Source organism: Microtus oregoni, unplaced genomic scaffold (genome assembly GCF_018167655.1).
Source record: "Microtus oregoni isolate MIOR12 unplaced genomic scaffold, Mior012 000110F_ref0000174, whole genome shotgun sequence".
Taxonomy (NCBI): domain Eukaryota; kingdom Metazoa; phylum Chordata; class Mammalia; order Rodentia; family Cricetidae; genus Microtus; species Microtus oregoni.
This window is the reverse complement of record NW_024544728.1, coordinates 1,884,630-1,898,800: the sequence shown is the minus strand read 5'-3', so window position 1 is coordinate 1,898,800 and position 14,171 is coordinate 1,884,630. Positions and strand designations below refer to the sequence as shown.

The 14,171-nt window shown below is 44.5% G+C and overlaps 1 protein-coding gene across 2 annotated transcripts in view; it reads right to left on the bottom strand.

Moving 5' to 3' along the window:
- The window catches only part of LOC121443619 (fibrillin-2), a 196,653-nt gene that overhangs the window by 57,644 nt on the left and 124,838 nt on the right, over positions 1-14,171 (bottom strand). For both annotated transcript variants that reach the window (XM_041645440.1, XM_041645441.1), the window contains exons 21-31: positions 9,741-9,878; positions 9,167-9,217; positions 8,581-8,706; positions 7,483-7,710; positions 6,674-6,799; positions 5,111-5,239; positions 4,180-4,305; positions 3,382-3,507; positions 2,848-2,970; positions 2,570-2,695; positions 1,747-1,872 (exon numbers count right to left, since the gene is read on the bottom strand). In XM_041645440.1, the coding sequence (XP_041501374.1) occupies positions 1,747-1,872; positions 2,570-2,695; positions 2,848-2,970; positions 3,382-3,507; positions 4,180-4,305; positions 5,111-5,239; positions 6,674-6,799; positions 7,483-7,710; positions 8,581-8,706; positions 9,167-9,217; positions 9,741-9,878 (1,425 nt within the window). The remainder of the gene's footprint in view (positions 1-1,746; positions 1,873-2,569; positions 2,696-2,847; positions 2,971-3,381; positions 3,508-4,179; positions 4,306-5,110; positions 5,240-6,673; positions 6,800-7,482; positions 7,711-8,580; positions 8,707-9,166; positions 9,218-9,740; positions 9,879-14,171) is intronic.

Genomic DNA, 14,171 nt, shown 5'->3' with positions numbered 1-14,171 from the left:
GTGTAAACACCTAAGATTAAATAACTTCCAGCATCACACACACATGATCAAAGCTACACATATACTCAGAGCTTTTGTAAAAGGTCACTTATGTGTGTGCTTTTGTTTTTTCTTTCTTATCTGAGAATATGTAAAGAATTCTCTCTTCAGATGTGGCCTAAAAGGGGACCAATGCTCACCAGCCTGTGTTTATGTTCACAAATACTCCACAGAAACACATACATGTGATTTATTCAGTCATGTGCAGCCTGAAGACACTTTGGTCAACGGCAAACCATGTACATGACAATGGTCCCATAAGCTTATAATGCCTGGACATGTGGCTGATGCTAACATGCAGATGAATTCATCTAAGGACACGTGTCTTGTGATGTATGCCCTTTGTAAAGCCATGCACAGCCATGCACAGCCGTGTGAATGTGTTTATACAGAACATATACACTTGTGTACAACTCTGTCAATTTGGCTTCCTCAAACTTTCTAGGATATGATTCCTATCTGTCCTCGCCACTCACTGACTACTGGCCGCCACTGTTGAACTGATACTGAGCACACACTCCTGGCTTCCATCCCCTTTGCTATTAGTAAAGTCTTTGCCCTCGTTCCTCATCATCTGCCTTCTCCTGGGGTGGGGGCAGCTGAAGTTTTCCCTGCAGCCCGAGCTTCTCACTGCGGCCTTGAACAAAATGCTATACAGGGAACCTAAAGGTGAACATTCAGGTTAGTCAGACCAATGATTCAGGTGTTTCCTAGTCATATCTGTATGCTACGGGATAAAACTAAATAGTAAAAACTGGAGTCAGGAGGTGAAAAAGTGAAGAGAAAGAAAGGAGAGAGGTAATGGTAGGGGAGGAGAGAGAATAGAAAAGAAGAAACCATGGGGGCAAGGCAGTAAAAGTCTAAATAGAACCTAAGAACGCATTATCAGTTTAACATTGCAAACTAAATGAAAACTTGGATCCTTTAAGACAGTGGTTGTCAACCTGTGTGTTGCAACCCCTTTGAAAGATTGAATGGCCCTTTCACAGGGATTCCCTAAGACCACAGGAAAACACAGCTATTTACATTACGATTCAGAATAGTAGCAAAATTAAAGTTATGAAGTAGCAATGTATGGTGATATTTTGCTCCATCAGATAAAGCTTGTCTGAAAATTAGAGCGTGGAGCTAGCTAACCACAGAGGGCAGGCAGTGGTGGCACAGACCTTTAATCCCGGGAGGAGGAAACGGGACTTGATATGACTGGGCAGAGAAAAGAAGTGATAAAGCAGGGTGGAGACGGGAGCTTGGCCCATTTTCACCTGGGAAGTTGGTGAGGTGAGAGATGGCTCTGGCTTGCTCCTTAGTCTCGCTTACCTTTCTTAATTTACCCCGATATCTGACTCTGGGATTTTATTATTAAGACCAATTAGAATTCACGCCACAGCAACGAAAATAATTTTATGGTTGGGGGATCACCCCAACATGAAGAACTATTTTTCCTTCTTTACATGGGCCCTCCATCTGGGCTGTAACCAAGCTGAGGAACTGAATGTGGCTGCAGGACCCACCAGAAGCAGGGCAGACTTGGCCCACTCCTTCCTACAGGGTGACCTCAGACATGATGCATGGTAAAGGTAAGAGTCAGTTGCCCATCACGTGACAGTCATATGCTGGTGGACTGGCCCAAGGATGCTGAAGGCTGAAGCAATGGCTGCTTTTGAACCTGTGAGGCTGAAGTCTCGCAGACATGGGGTTGAGCCCTACCTGTGCATCCCGTGGTCCCCTTCTTCACTGAATAGCCCAGCTGACAATGGCAGATGAAAGAGCCCTTCGTGTTCTCACACTCCCCAAACATACAGATGTTGGGATTCAAGTCACACTCATTCACATCTGGAAAACACATGTTCTGGTTACTGCTATCACATTAATTTAAAAGCCACCTTTTAATCTGAATAACACGGTACTGAAATAAACAGATAAAATTGAAAATGAGGTCTCCTTGAAAGACTTGTATTGCAAGTAAGTACTATGTGCCTTTAAGGGTGTCTGAAATAATTCTTTTTCAGATTTTACAGTTCTGGCAAAATGGCTCAGATTTTCAAAGTAACAGTGAAATAAGTCTTCTTTCCCTGTGGATGTGTATTCATGCACGTATCAAACTCTCATTTGTTGGAGAGTGACATGCTGTCTTCTGGATATGACATGGCTATCACATGCATGACCACAGAGCAGCTGTGGTGACTTGTACAAGATCAACTCAACTAAAACTGAAACATAGATGTGGTAGGTGGTCTCCAGGTCCTGGCACCAACTGAGGAGCTATGGTCAATAGACAGTTGCTGAAGGAGAGAGAACCATTTTTTTTTTGGAGGATGTGGCCCCCTGATAGTGCATGGCCCTACACCCAAGCACATAAGGGCAACCAGACTCAGTTATAAAAACAAACAAACAAACATGCAGTTGGGAAGGAGACACATTTGAGGAATGTGGGAAGAGAGGGAGATGGGGTAGTCATAATATTTCACTCTGTATGATGGTCTCAATAATAGAGAATACTAAAGAATTGCCATTGACTTCTGATACTCACCGATGCACGTTTTCATGTCCATCGAAGCCATGAAGCCATCATAACAGAGGCAGCGGTACTCCCCAGGAATGTTGGTACACTGGCCACCATCACAGACGTCAGGATTGTTTTCACATTCATCGATATCTGATGACACAAAGTTAACGCCCAGTGAAAGCAAGAATGGCTTCCCTTGGTCCCAAACACATTTCCTCTGTTCAGCTCTCTGCGACCAAGTCTGGAGCCACATTTGTAACAGAGCAACCGTAGCACGCGCATTTTGTGTATCTTTTCTGTACCTGCACACGATCTCCCATCTGGCATCAGTGCATACCCCTCACTGCAGCTGCACTCGTAGCTTCCTTCCGAATTGGTGCACTGGGTGTCGCAGCCTCCATTCATGATCATACATTCATCGATATCTGTGCAGATACCACGCGCACGTTAGATGCCAAGCAGGCGCCCGTACAAAGGAATGGGTGCTGCATCTTCTTTTCAAACAGCTGATGCTTGAGTAGCTTTGGATTGTCTTTATATTGGTACTGATTAAGTTTATACCATTAATCTCCCTTAACCCCTTTCACTTCCTTTTATATAGCATTCTATGTAGTCCACTATCTGAAGAAGAGAGAACCAGACATATAACTACTATGGAGTTTGGGGTACTTTTTATAACAAGACCAGTGGGGTTTCTGCAAAATCAGCAAACCATCTGACCCCTGCTTGCATTCATTCCCAGTACAAGGGACCCTCATAGGCTTTAGGACATATTTGATGCCAAAGCTCGATGGTCTGAGAGATGGGAAATGAAGACCTGTGTGGCCCGCCCTTACCTATACAGCCTTGGCGGTCTGGCGTGGCCTGATATCCAGGATTGCAAGAACACTGGTAGGCTCCGATCATGTTCACACATTTGCCATTTCTACAGAGATTGTCGCTCAAGGAACACTCGTTGATATCTATAAAACACAAGCAGAATTATGGTTTATGCCACAGCAAATTTGGAAGAGCCTTTAAGCGCGGGCTTTAGCAAAGAGGTGCCGCCTGAGTAGGGAGCAGGACAAACTGGGAGGTTTGGTGAAAATGCTGGTCCCTGTTCACTTATGTCTGACCCCAGAACTTCCTGTTGTGTTGGAAGCATTCCCTTCTCTGTCTATAGTTTCCAAGATGGAACTGCATGTTCTACTAGACCTTGAAATGTATATAACATAATTGAGCAATTTTTAATGTTATTTAATTTCATTTACAATTATATAGCCACATGCAGCTAGCCGTCGCCATCACAGAGTGCACGGACAGAGTGTGTGCCATAAATGAATCTTATTATTATTTATTTTACTTCATGGGTTTACACTGGTGTGTTCATGTGGTCTTCAAACACTGTTCAGATGCTGCCTACAGAACTTGAGCTATCCTGAGAGAAGACGCTTGTTCCAGAGGACAGAGTTAGGACAGTCAAGACCCTAAGCAAGATGATGTTTGCTTTCATCAAGCTGTCTGTGTGCCTGGGTATATGGGCCTTCAGTCCACAACTGTTAGTTTAAAACGATTTGCCCTTATGAGATTGGCAAATGCTCCTGATCTTTATCCATTGTGCTCACTGGATTTCTATACGAAGGGGAAAAACTCACCCACACAGTCCTCACGGGATGGTGACAGCTCGTGTCCCAGTGGGCAGTCACACTGAAAGCTGCCCTCAGTGTTCACACAGGTGCCACCCCTACAAAGGAGAGGGTTACGTTCACATTCGTCAATGTCTGAAAGGTAAAAACGTGAGATCCATTGAAGAACTCGGAGGAAAATACATTTACATATATATTACAGGAGAAGTGGGACTAGAAGGCAGGTGTGCGGCTCAAACATAACGACACATCCAGTCAGAAGTGGGGCAAGTTTTACTTTTTGTTTCAATATAAAAATTATGAACCTTCTATTCTCAACACAGTAAACCACTGAAAAATTTTTATGTGTAATATAATCTGGTTCATAAGAGGTTACTTATACAAAACTTACTTTATGTCATAATAAACTAAGAGTTTGTATGGCATTGCCAGTCATTTAGCATTTATAGCTCAAATCCAACTGAAAAACAAAATCCTAAGACCCCTAAACGATTACAGTTAGGAGGGTCTTTGCAGCTCAATTCAGTCATGAGTGCAGATCAGCACACTATAGACAACAACGCCCTTTGTAACGTGAATCGGTTGTACCCTGAGAGTGGCAACATCTTATGTGGCAAGTTCCACAAGTCACTCATATGACACAGTGGCCTAAACATGCTTCAGTATCACAGCTACAAAGCACAGCTCTCATGGGACTGGCAAGGCAGGACAGAAGTTGGAGGTGACCACAATGCTACCGATTTAAAATAAATCCACCCTGGGTGGTCTGTGTATTGCTTCCAGTCTGAGGAAGGTTATTTTGTCTGCCTTTTGACAGCTCTCAGTGTCACACCACCTCTAGTCAAGGCTGCTGCCATGGCTCTGAAGCCAGCCATGACACAGCAGCCCAGCCTGCATGAGGCCGGTGTCCTAGCCAGCAGGAGGGTCTGGCTGAGCTTACCCATGCAGTTCTTCATCATCATGAAGCCACTCTCGTATCCCTCAAAACACTCGCATTCAAAGCTGCCTGGCGTGTTGACGCAGATGCCACTGCCACAGAGGTCAGGAGAGATCCTGCACTCGTCGATGTCTGCTCCCCGTGTTCAAGAGAAAGAAAAACACAGAACGAGATGAGAAAAGGCTGGAGGCAAGGGGCCTTCCATGTCAGGGGCTGCGGTTCTGAGACCTGGGAAACCAGGACTGAGAGGAGGAAGAAATGTTCTGAGGAGATGGGGTGGGGGGAGACGTTGTCTCCTTCATAAGGCACATTCCTTTCTCCAACTGCCAAAACTGTCATGGCCAACCGGCAGGTGGGGCCTGTGTGTCTTTGAGTTCTGAAATGTGGCCTTCTCTTTGCGGCTGAGATGTCGTCATAGAGAACGGACCAAGCGACTCCTCTGCAAGGCCCAAGTGGAGAGGCAGTGTGCTCACGTGAAAGGAAGACCCAGCAAGGCGTGAGACTGTTCATTCTACTCCTCCAGCCAAAGGAGCGTGGGGACCTGGAACCCTGAGGCTAAGAGGGCTGACTGGCAGGACGCAGACAGGCAGCCTCCGAAGCAGACACAGCACACCTCTCAAGCCCGAGCCTGCGGGCACAGTGGGGCCTTGGAGTGAACCCACTTTGTAATCTGTGCTCCATTTGGCTGAGAAATGCTTACTTACCAACTTTAAAAAAAAAATAAAGAGAAATCACGTGTTTGTGTTTTGCTGTGTTTTCTATATTCCAGTCATAGTATCTACACTCTGAAAAAGTTTATGAGAAACCCTCATACCTGTAGCGTATTTTCAGTACTGACGTTGGAGCTACACAAAATATGTTTAAGAAAACATGGGCCATTAAAAAAAAGTCACAAAGAAATGTTTCTGCCTCCATCTTATCGTATGTTAAAATATTTATTGATGTATCAAGGCAGGGCCTTCTATGTCTCTGACTGCCCTGGAATACCAAGTCATTCACAGAGATCCACCAGCCTCTGCCTGTTGAATGTTGGGATTGAAGGCACACGCCAGCATAGAAGCCTCACTGTGTCTTTTGATGAACTGAAGTTTGAAGCCTTGCAGTAAAATCAATGGACAACTTCTGCATTTCCGGCCACGCATTTGTAATAAACTGCATGCCATCAAACAGAAACATTCCTAACTTCATCTCTTCTCAAGGTAAAGAGGTCAAGAATGTTGTTTGCCGGTGAGGAAAATAAGTCAAAAAACATCTATCACAAACTAAAACAATTACTAGAATATTCTGCACGTTGATAGGCACAGACTCTCATAGCTATCTTCTTTAGTCCTCACATATTTTGAGGATCATATTTTCACATCAAAACAACATTTTGTGTGTTTTTGTAGCTCTCAAAATTACTCGGAGAACTGGATTTTAAGTTCCATAAGAGAAAGTAATAATAATAACAACGAGGGAGAAAGGGGGCTTATATTCGCACTGAGAAAATGGGCTTTTGAAGGCTGTATACTCACTGCAAAGGCAAGAAAGCTAGGGCTTATTAATGGAGAGAAGAAGCCATCTTACCTGTACAGTTTCTCTCCTCCATGTCCAGGGCGAAGCCATTATTGCAACGGCACTTGAAGCTTCCGATGGTGTTTCTGCACTTCCCGTGGGTGCACATCCCGGGAAAGGCTTTGCATTCGTTGATATCTGAAAAAAGAGTGAGGCCCAACCATGGAGCTGGTTGACAGGAATGAGTCCTTTTATTGCTTTAACTTAAAAATCTATCGCCATGGACAATAATCGTGCAGCCTTGGACAAGGACGGCTCCTGGGGTCTGCAGTGATCACAGAGATGGCACAGAAAATGTGTCCATTGTGGATAATGTTCTCCACCCTCAACTGAGTCTCGCTTTTCTATACCTGGCTGCTGCTTATGAAGAACAGTGGGGACGGGGATCTCTCTGCTGCTGAGGAACTGGGCAGGTCTACCTCCCCTCAAGCCACGTAAGGAAAGGAGAAGGCCAGTAGAAGGAGAGAAAGAAAATGATGAGCGTCCAGTTTCCCAGATTCCTATCAATACTGTCTTTTAGATGTAATTTATAGTTTCAGATCTTAGGTTGGCCACAAAAACAAAACCCATCTAATTTGCATGGCAAGTAGAAAAAGACAAGATTTCCTGAGCAAAATGGGAAGGTGGGGATCATGGGAGAGGGTAGAATGGGAGGGGGTAGAAAGGGAGGGGAGTGAAGAAAAATATATAGCTCAATAAAAACAATTTAAAATCACACACACACACACACACACACACACACACACACAAAGAAACCCATTCTCAGAGAGCGTAGAGAGAGTCCTGGTAGTGTAGCAGGCCAGGAGCCAGCTTGCAGTTACCTTTGTAAAATGGACGCCCAGTGAGGATGTCCCCTCTGTTAGCAAAGCCTGGGCCCCGGGGGCACAACGTCTCATATTCCTTAGTGCCAGGCTTGGGGCATTCTTCACACTCCGTGCCCCAAGCTGCCCCGACTGCACAGCAGCAGGCGTCCATGCGGAACTTCCCAGGAACGGGATGGATGCATTCATCCTCATCCCACTTCAGGAAGCACTGCTCCAGGCGGATATCTGCATGGAGAGTGAAGCCCAGGCTGAGCCTAAGTCGGAACGCTCACTGAACGTCCCTCTCCAGCATCTGTTCAGCAACTTAGACACTGTGTGCCTCAGGCTACCTGTGCGCAGTTAAACTCTCTCGTCTCCTAAAGATCCTTTCTACCTCAATGGCAGTGCTGGGTGAAGCTAGCTCAAGAATGACGGTAGGCCTGGAGGCTGACTTCCAATGAGAAATCTGTCATCGCCTTGAATGGCAACGTAAGACCTGGTAGCCATATTTGCCATGTGGCATCTCTCCCACTCTCCTCAGCGTCACCCAGGAGTGCTTTGCTCAGATGAAACCTGGACTTATTAATTCTGTTTGATTGCCTTATTACATTGGCAGCAACGGTTTTCCAGGGATTCAAAACTTATCATTCAGCTCGTCAGTACTCTGTAAAAGTCAGGTGTGGCAGTGTATACCCATAACTAAGCACTGGCAGGCTCTGGGGATTCATTGTCCACCCATTCTAGCCACAATGGCTCGAGATTTGGCAAGAGATCATGATGTCTCGCTGAACCAAAAATAAATAAATAAATAAATAATAAAAAAATAGAGAGAGAGATCATGCCTAGTTTTCTTCTATTATATAATGGGAATAACTCGTCTAAAGTATCAGAAACTAAAGCTTAAATGATAGTTTTTCTTTTTAATTATAAAATATGCTTTAAACAGAAACAATTAAAATAAAGCACATATTTTAATATCTTGGAGTGATTTTCCTCTCAAGCAGTATCTCATTTAAAGCAAATGTCTCCAGTACAGACTCCGGTTTTGGACTGGCCCAGAGGACAGGGATCTGATGGTTAGCGTCATGTATGTGGACAGGAAAGCATGCCTCTTACCCAAACACACGCGACCAGTTCCATCCAGTGTAAGGCCTTCAGGGCATTCGCAGTGGAAAGAGCCTTTGCTGTTGACACAGCGTCCATTTGGACAGACGCCAGGAAACACCTCACATTCATTAACATCTGTGGGGGAAACGCGGCAAGCAGAAGGATAAAGACCTTACAAATAGCAAAAGCAGGTGGAGCCTCATTTCCTGTGTGGCGAGGGCATTCAATCTGCAACCCAGTGGTGTGGGTTATTACTTTGGTTAAAGCAAGAATATTCCACCGCACAGCCACCAGTTTTCCCGGGCACCAGCTGTGCAGACGACCATGGCCTTGCTGTCCATAAAAGCGCAGCCCAGACATGCTCCCTTGCCAGCTGTTCTGTGCCTTGAAGGCTGGGGACTTCCTCATGAACTGACTGTATACAGAGGAGAAGTGGGAACCTTAAAGCTGTTTCCCAAGAGCGCCGTGTTGATTACACTGAGCTATTTTAACTGAAACCTCAAGAGTCTTGAGAAGAGCTACTAGCTCCTTGAGAGCGGACAGAGAATCGGCGCACTTTCTCTAAGGATCTGTTCCATTCCAGCATTGTACCCACCTTCGCAAGTCACACCTTTGATCCTGGCAAACCCTCTTGGGCAAGCTGCGTCTGTAAGAACGGGACAGAATTTTATTTCGTTATTAAAAGAAAAGAAATCCATTTGCCAGGCTCAGTGGGAAGGAATTAAAATTTGCAGCTGGGTGGCAGAGGCTGAGGACCAGTTGCCTTCAGTTCGGAAAACTCCCTCTTGCAGGGGTAGCACCACCAGCGTTGACCCAGATTGCAGCTGCTTCTCCCACAATGCCTCGCTGCTCAAAGTGACAAATGAGTTAAAAAGCAAACGAATCAAAGCCTCAAGGACAAGGCCATCCTGTTCTCCTGGGACACAGCCAAACGAGGACCCAATTGAGCCAATTCTCCTTCCACGTCTAAGATACTTAGGAGGTCTGCTCACACTTAAAGGAAAACTCAAATTGTCCATTTCTAAAGGAGAGTGAATTCCACCTGGGAAGACATTTTTGGAGAGAAGACAACAGTCTTCTTCTCTATAGACACACTGTGAGAACGGACGTCTGTTGACTTGGAGATGATGTTCCAACCAATAGCTCAGAGGGCCAGGTCAAGTGCCTACCTAGCTCACAGCGCTCACAGGGGCTCCCCCACGCAGCTCCGAGGGTGGCACAGCATTCGGACTTCAGGGTGGCCCCATTGATGTTCACCTCACAGCGGTTGTCCTGGATGTTGAGCCAGCAAGTCCCTTTCAGGCTGTCTGAAAAGGAATAGGGGAGGTTGGGAAGCTCTTACCTGGGAAGAAAACTCTCTGACACCAAAGGGATTTGTTACAGTGGGAAAAGATACAAGAGTATTAATTCTTAAAGTCATTTTGACACCACATTCTTTGAATATATTGACACGGGCCTGTATTTAAATGTGGCATAAGTCAAATACTGAACTGCACTACCCCATACAATATGGCCATTAACACGATGGTATCTACTAACAAGCTATAGAGAAATAACCACTATTGCCCTAGGGTTCATTCTGGTACTAGGAATATGGTACATTGCCATGACAACACCATAACACAGGGGGGAAGGAACAACCTCTATGGTATGTACTTTGACAGTTAAGAACAAATATATATCATTTTCATTTTTCCCTCATTCTTCATTGAACATGCCAGTCAAACTCCACATTCTATTCTAGAAGAGCCAGTATTCCCCTAACTGTGAACATTTATTTGATTAATAACTTGGAAAGAATCTGAAAGAAAAAAAAACGAGCCCAAAGATGACAAACATATGACGATCACACATAATTATGTGAAAGCACCAGTCATCCCTTGGTCTTTCAAGGAATGCTTCCTTTTAGGTACTTTCTCCTGCATATTTATCTGTAGTTTTAGCTCTATTGCTAAAACCAATATATACTTATTTATCATCAATGATGTGAGGGCATAGAGAAATATAAATAAGATATAAAAATCCCCTAGCAATCTGACCGCCCGAGATAGCTACTCCTAATTGTTAAAATGTTTCCATATCTCATTTAACTGTCTTTAAATAGTAAAATCCTAGTGAGTGACCATGGACATCGAGCTGGTGACTCCCTATGTGTGAAAGGGAAAGGTCAGTGGTTAGGGAAGCTTTGGGCAGAATAACAGATTTGAACTGAACAAAGAGGAAATGGCAACAGATTCTGAACCAGTGGCAGTGAATTTATTCCCAGCTGACAGGGCCACTACTAACTTCCTAGACAACTGCATGTTTAATTTTCTTTGTACCACTGTGGCGTTCAAGTAAGTGGGCACATACGGGTAGTGGAGTTCTGGATGTGCACCTAAGAAATCTGAACTCATGACAGTGGCCTCAGATAAATTTGATAACAAGCCCCTAGGAACATATTGCTTGCACACGGCTGAGGGATACCAAAGTACATTCCCACAGAAGGTACTGGAATCTCATTTAATTCTATTTGCAAAGCTTTACTTCTAAATTCTACAATAAAGCACAAACAAAAGTGATTTCATAAATCCAGAGCAGGAACTAGGAGAGAAGTAATTACAATGCCTGTGTATATATCACTAGAAGTTGCCATGGCCCAAATCTTCTGGTGGTAGAGATTAAACTAAAGGAACAATTCTTTCCTTGACCTAATACAAAATGCTGTGGGCAAGGGTGTGGGAGGGTGGGGTGAAGCTGTTTGAGGAATTCAGAGCGTGGGCAGGGCTGGATGAGAGTGTGGGAGAAGCTGAGGTTCTGGGAGGAGCTGGATGAAGGTGTGGAAGAAGCTGAGGGTCTAAAAGAAGCTGGGTGAGGGCATGGAAGAAGCTGAGGATGTTGGGGAACTGAATGCAAGGGTGGAAGAAGCTGAGGGTGTTGGAGGAGCTGGGTGAGGGTATGGGAGGAGCTGGGCAGCTGCTTTCTTTCTCCTTTGTCTTTGCTTTTTCCTTTGGGGCAGTGTTTGGTTTGGGGAAAAGTCTAACCCTAACCCTAACCTAACTCTAATCCTAACCCTAACCTAACCCTAACCAGTTTGTATAGAGACAGTGACAAGGACGGGGGTAATGAAGAAGAACACAGTAAGATAGGATGTGTGTGGGAAGATGCTGGGATGAAATATATTACTATGTTAAGCTAACCTAAAAGGATTAAGTTTAACATTAGAAGAAACATAACGGGTGGGAGTGAAAAGTAGTGGAAATACAGGTAACCAGCAAGAAAATCAAAAAGATCATGCCTATGGATTCAATGTGGAGTTCGGGAGCAAGGTATCCATGCTAAAGAGGACAATTGGGGGCGGCAGTTTAAAGAACGGAGCTTCCATTGGTGAAGATAAATATGTGTCTAGGAAACAGGATTGAGTTTAGAAATCAGAGCCTTGTTTTAGACATGCTCTGTTGAGATATCACGAGACATCCAAAGGGAAACAGTTGCAGTCAGGTGGAAACACAAGCCTGGAATTAATGGAAGGGTAAGGATGGATCCATGGAATTGAGAAACAGGGTGCGTTCACACAGGGAAGCAAAGAGATCAAGGGCCAATTGGTGATATACTTCAGGGTGGAGGTCAGGAGAATAAGGATGGCATAGCAAATAATAATAATAATTTTTAAAGAGCCAGAAAACAGTTGCCCTTGGAATGTTCACAATGCAAGTCCTGAGAAAGTGAGTGACAGGCTTCTTTGCTAATAGTCGACCATAAGGAATAAACCATGGGATCCAATAGCAGAGAAGCTGCTGCTCTTGTATGTCTATGGGAGTTAGGGACATGGGCAAGAATGCACGCAGACCTGGGACAAAGACACAGGTGTGGATTATAAGGCACTATGGAACCAGAGCAGAGCAACACAGGAAAGCTGAGTCAAATACATTGTCCTGTCAGGTCTAACAACAGCAACCTGGATACAATTGTCTTTTAAACGTTTACAAAATCACTTAAGATAATCTTTAGTGTATCTGAAGGATTAACTCAAAGTCCATAACTATTCTTAGAGCCCAGTGAAGTCACAGATGGTCTGACTTTAGTAACCACACAGAAGAAATTTCATTCCCTATGCCCTGTGGCTTATACCCTGTGACTAGAGGTGGCAGGGCAATCACTGATTAGGTAGCCCCATTGAAAACATGCTCCAGGCAGGCTGGAGAGATGGCTCAGTGGGTAAAGGTGCTTGCCAACAAGCCTGATGACCTGAGTTCTTTTCCTGGGATTCACATGGTGGAAAGAGAAAGCCAGCGGAAACACTCAGGTTTTATCGGAATGAATGAAAAGCTTAAGACACTGGCTGGGGAAATGTGGTGGTGTTTACTTGTTGGCAAATGGAAGAATGACTTAATGATTTGGGAATAAAACGTCTTTGTTTCATTAATAACTATAAGGACAAAAGGCCAAGATAATAAAAGTCTATATGATGAAACAGAAAGGAGGATGCCTTTGATGCTCAAGTGGCATACAGATTGCTTTCTGACTATGAATTGACTGATGCTGAGTTCATTTCCTTTATGTAATAAAAATGACTCTGTCTTGGTTGGAAATTGTGCCTTAGCAGAAATATTTCTGCTTTACAGATCCAAGCCCCATACCCTACCACTGGTAATTAGATTTAAAAAAAAATGCAGCTCTGCCCAAGGCATGTGGCAACTGATTTCTGGAAGGAGAACCAACCAATGCTCAGATTCCAGTGGCCATGTTTCATTAGGAAATGAAGACAGGAGTGTCGTGTCTCCAAAGAGGGTTCCATTGATAATCTGGGCCTTGCTCATTTCTAACTAAAATCAAATAAGTAAGATAGCACCCACCTGTCTATGGAGACAATGGTGAAACCACTTGTATCTTTTCTTAACTATTAAATCGCTAATTCATTTTGGCTAGACAGCAAAAAAGAACTTGCCCATGTATATTGGTACTGTGTAGCTTCTTTTAAAGGTAGATACTAGGTAGCCATGTGATGGAGGAAGGTCATTGGATAATAAAGGAACTGCCCTGGCCCATTTTATTGGTTAGAGGATAGGTGGGAGGAGTAAACAGAACAGGACGCTGGGAGGAAGAGGAAGTGAGGTCAGACTCCACATCTCTCCTCTCGGGAGCAGACGCCTGAGAGAGATGCCATGCCCCGCTCCCGGGATGAAGCTCCGACCCAGGATGGACATAGGCTAGAATCTTCCCGGTAAGCGCACCTTGGGGTGCTACACACAGATGATTAGAAATGGGCTAAATTAATATGTGAGAATTAGCCTAGAAGAGAATGGGCCAAGCAGTGTTTAAATGAATACAGTTTGTGTGTTGTTATTTCGGGGCATAAGCTAGCCGAGCAGGTGGCCGGGGTGCTGGGAACGCAGCCCCACCACTCTTATTACTACAGATTGGCGCCCCACGTGATGGACTAAACCCACTTAAAAAACCTGAGAATGCTTAAAAATAAGGGAGAGAGAGTTTAACACAGATTTTTGCTGTTTGTTAGTGGCATGCTGTAGAGAGATTTCCTGATTCGGCAACAGTAGCAGAAAAAACGCTGTGTAATTTTAAAGCGCGACTTCCTGGGGCTGTGCCACCATTGCGATCTC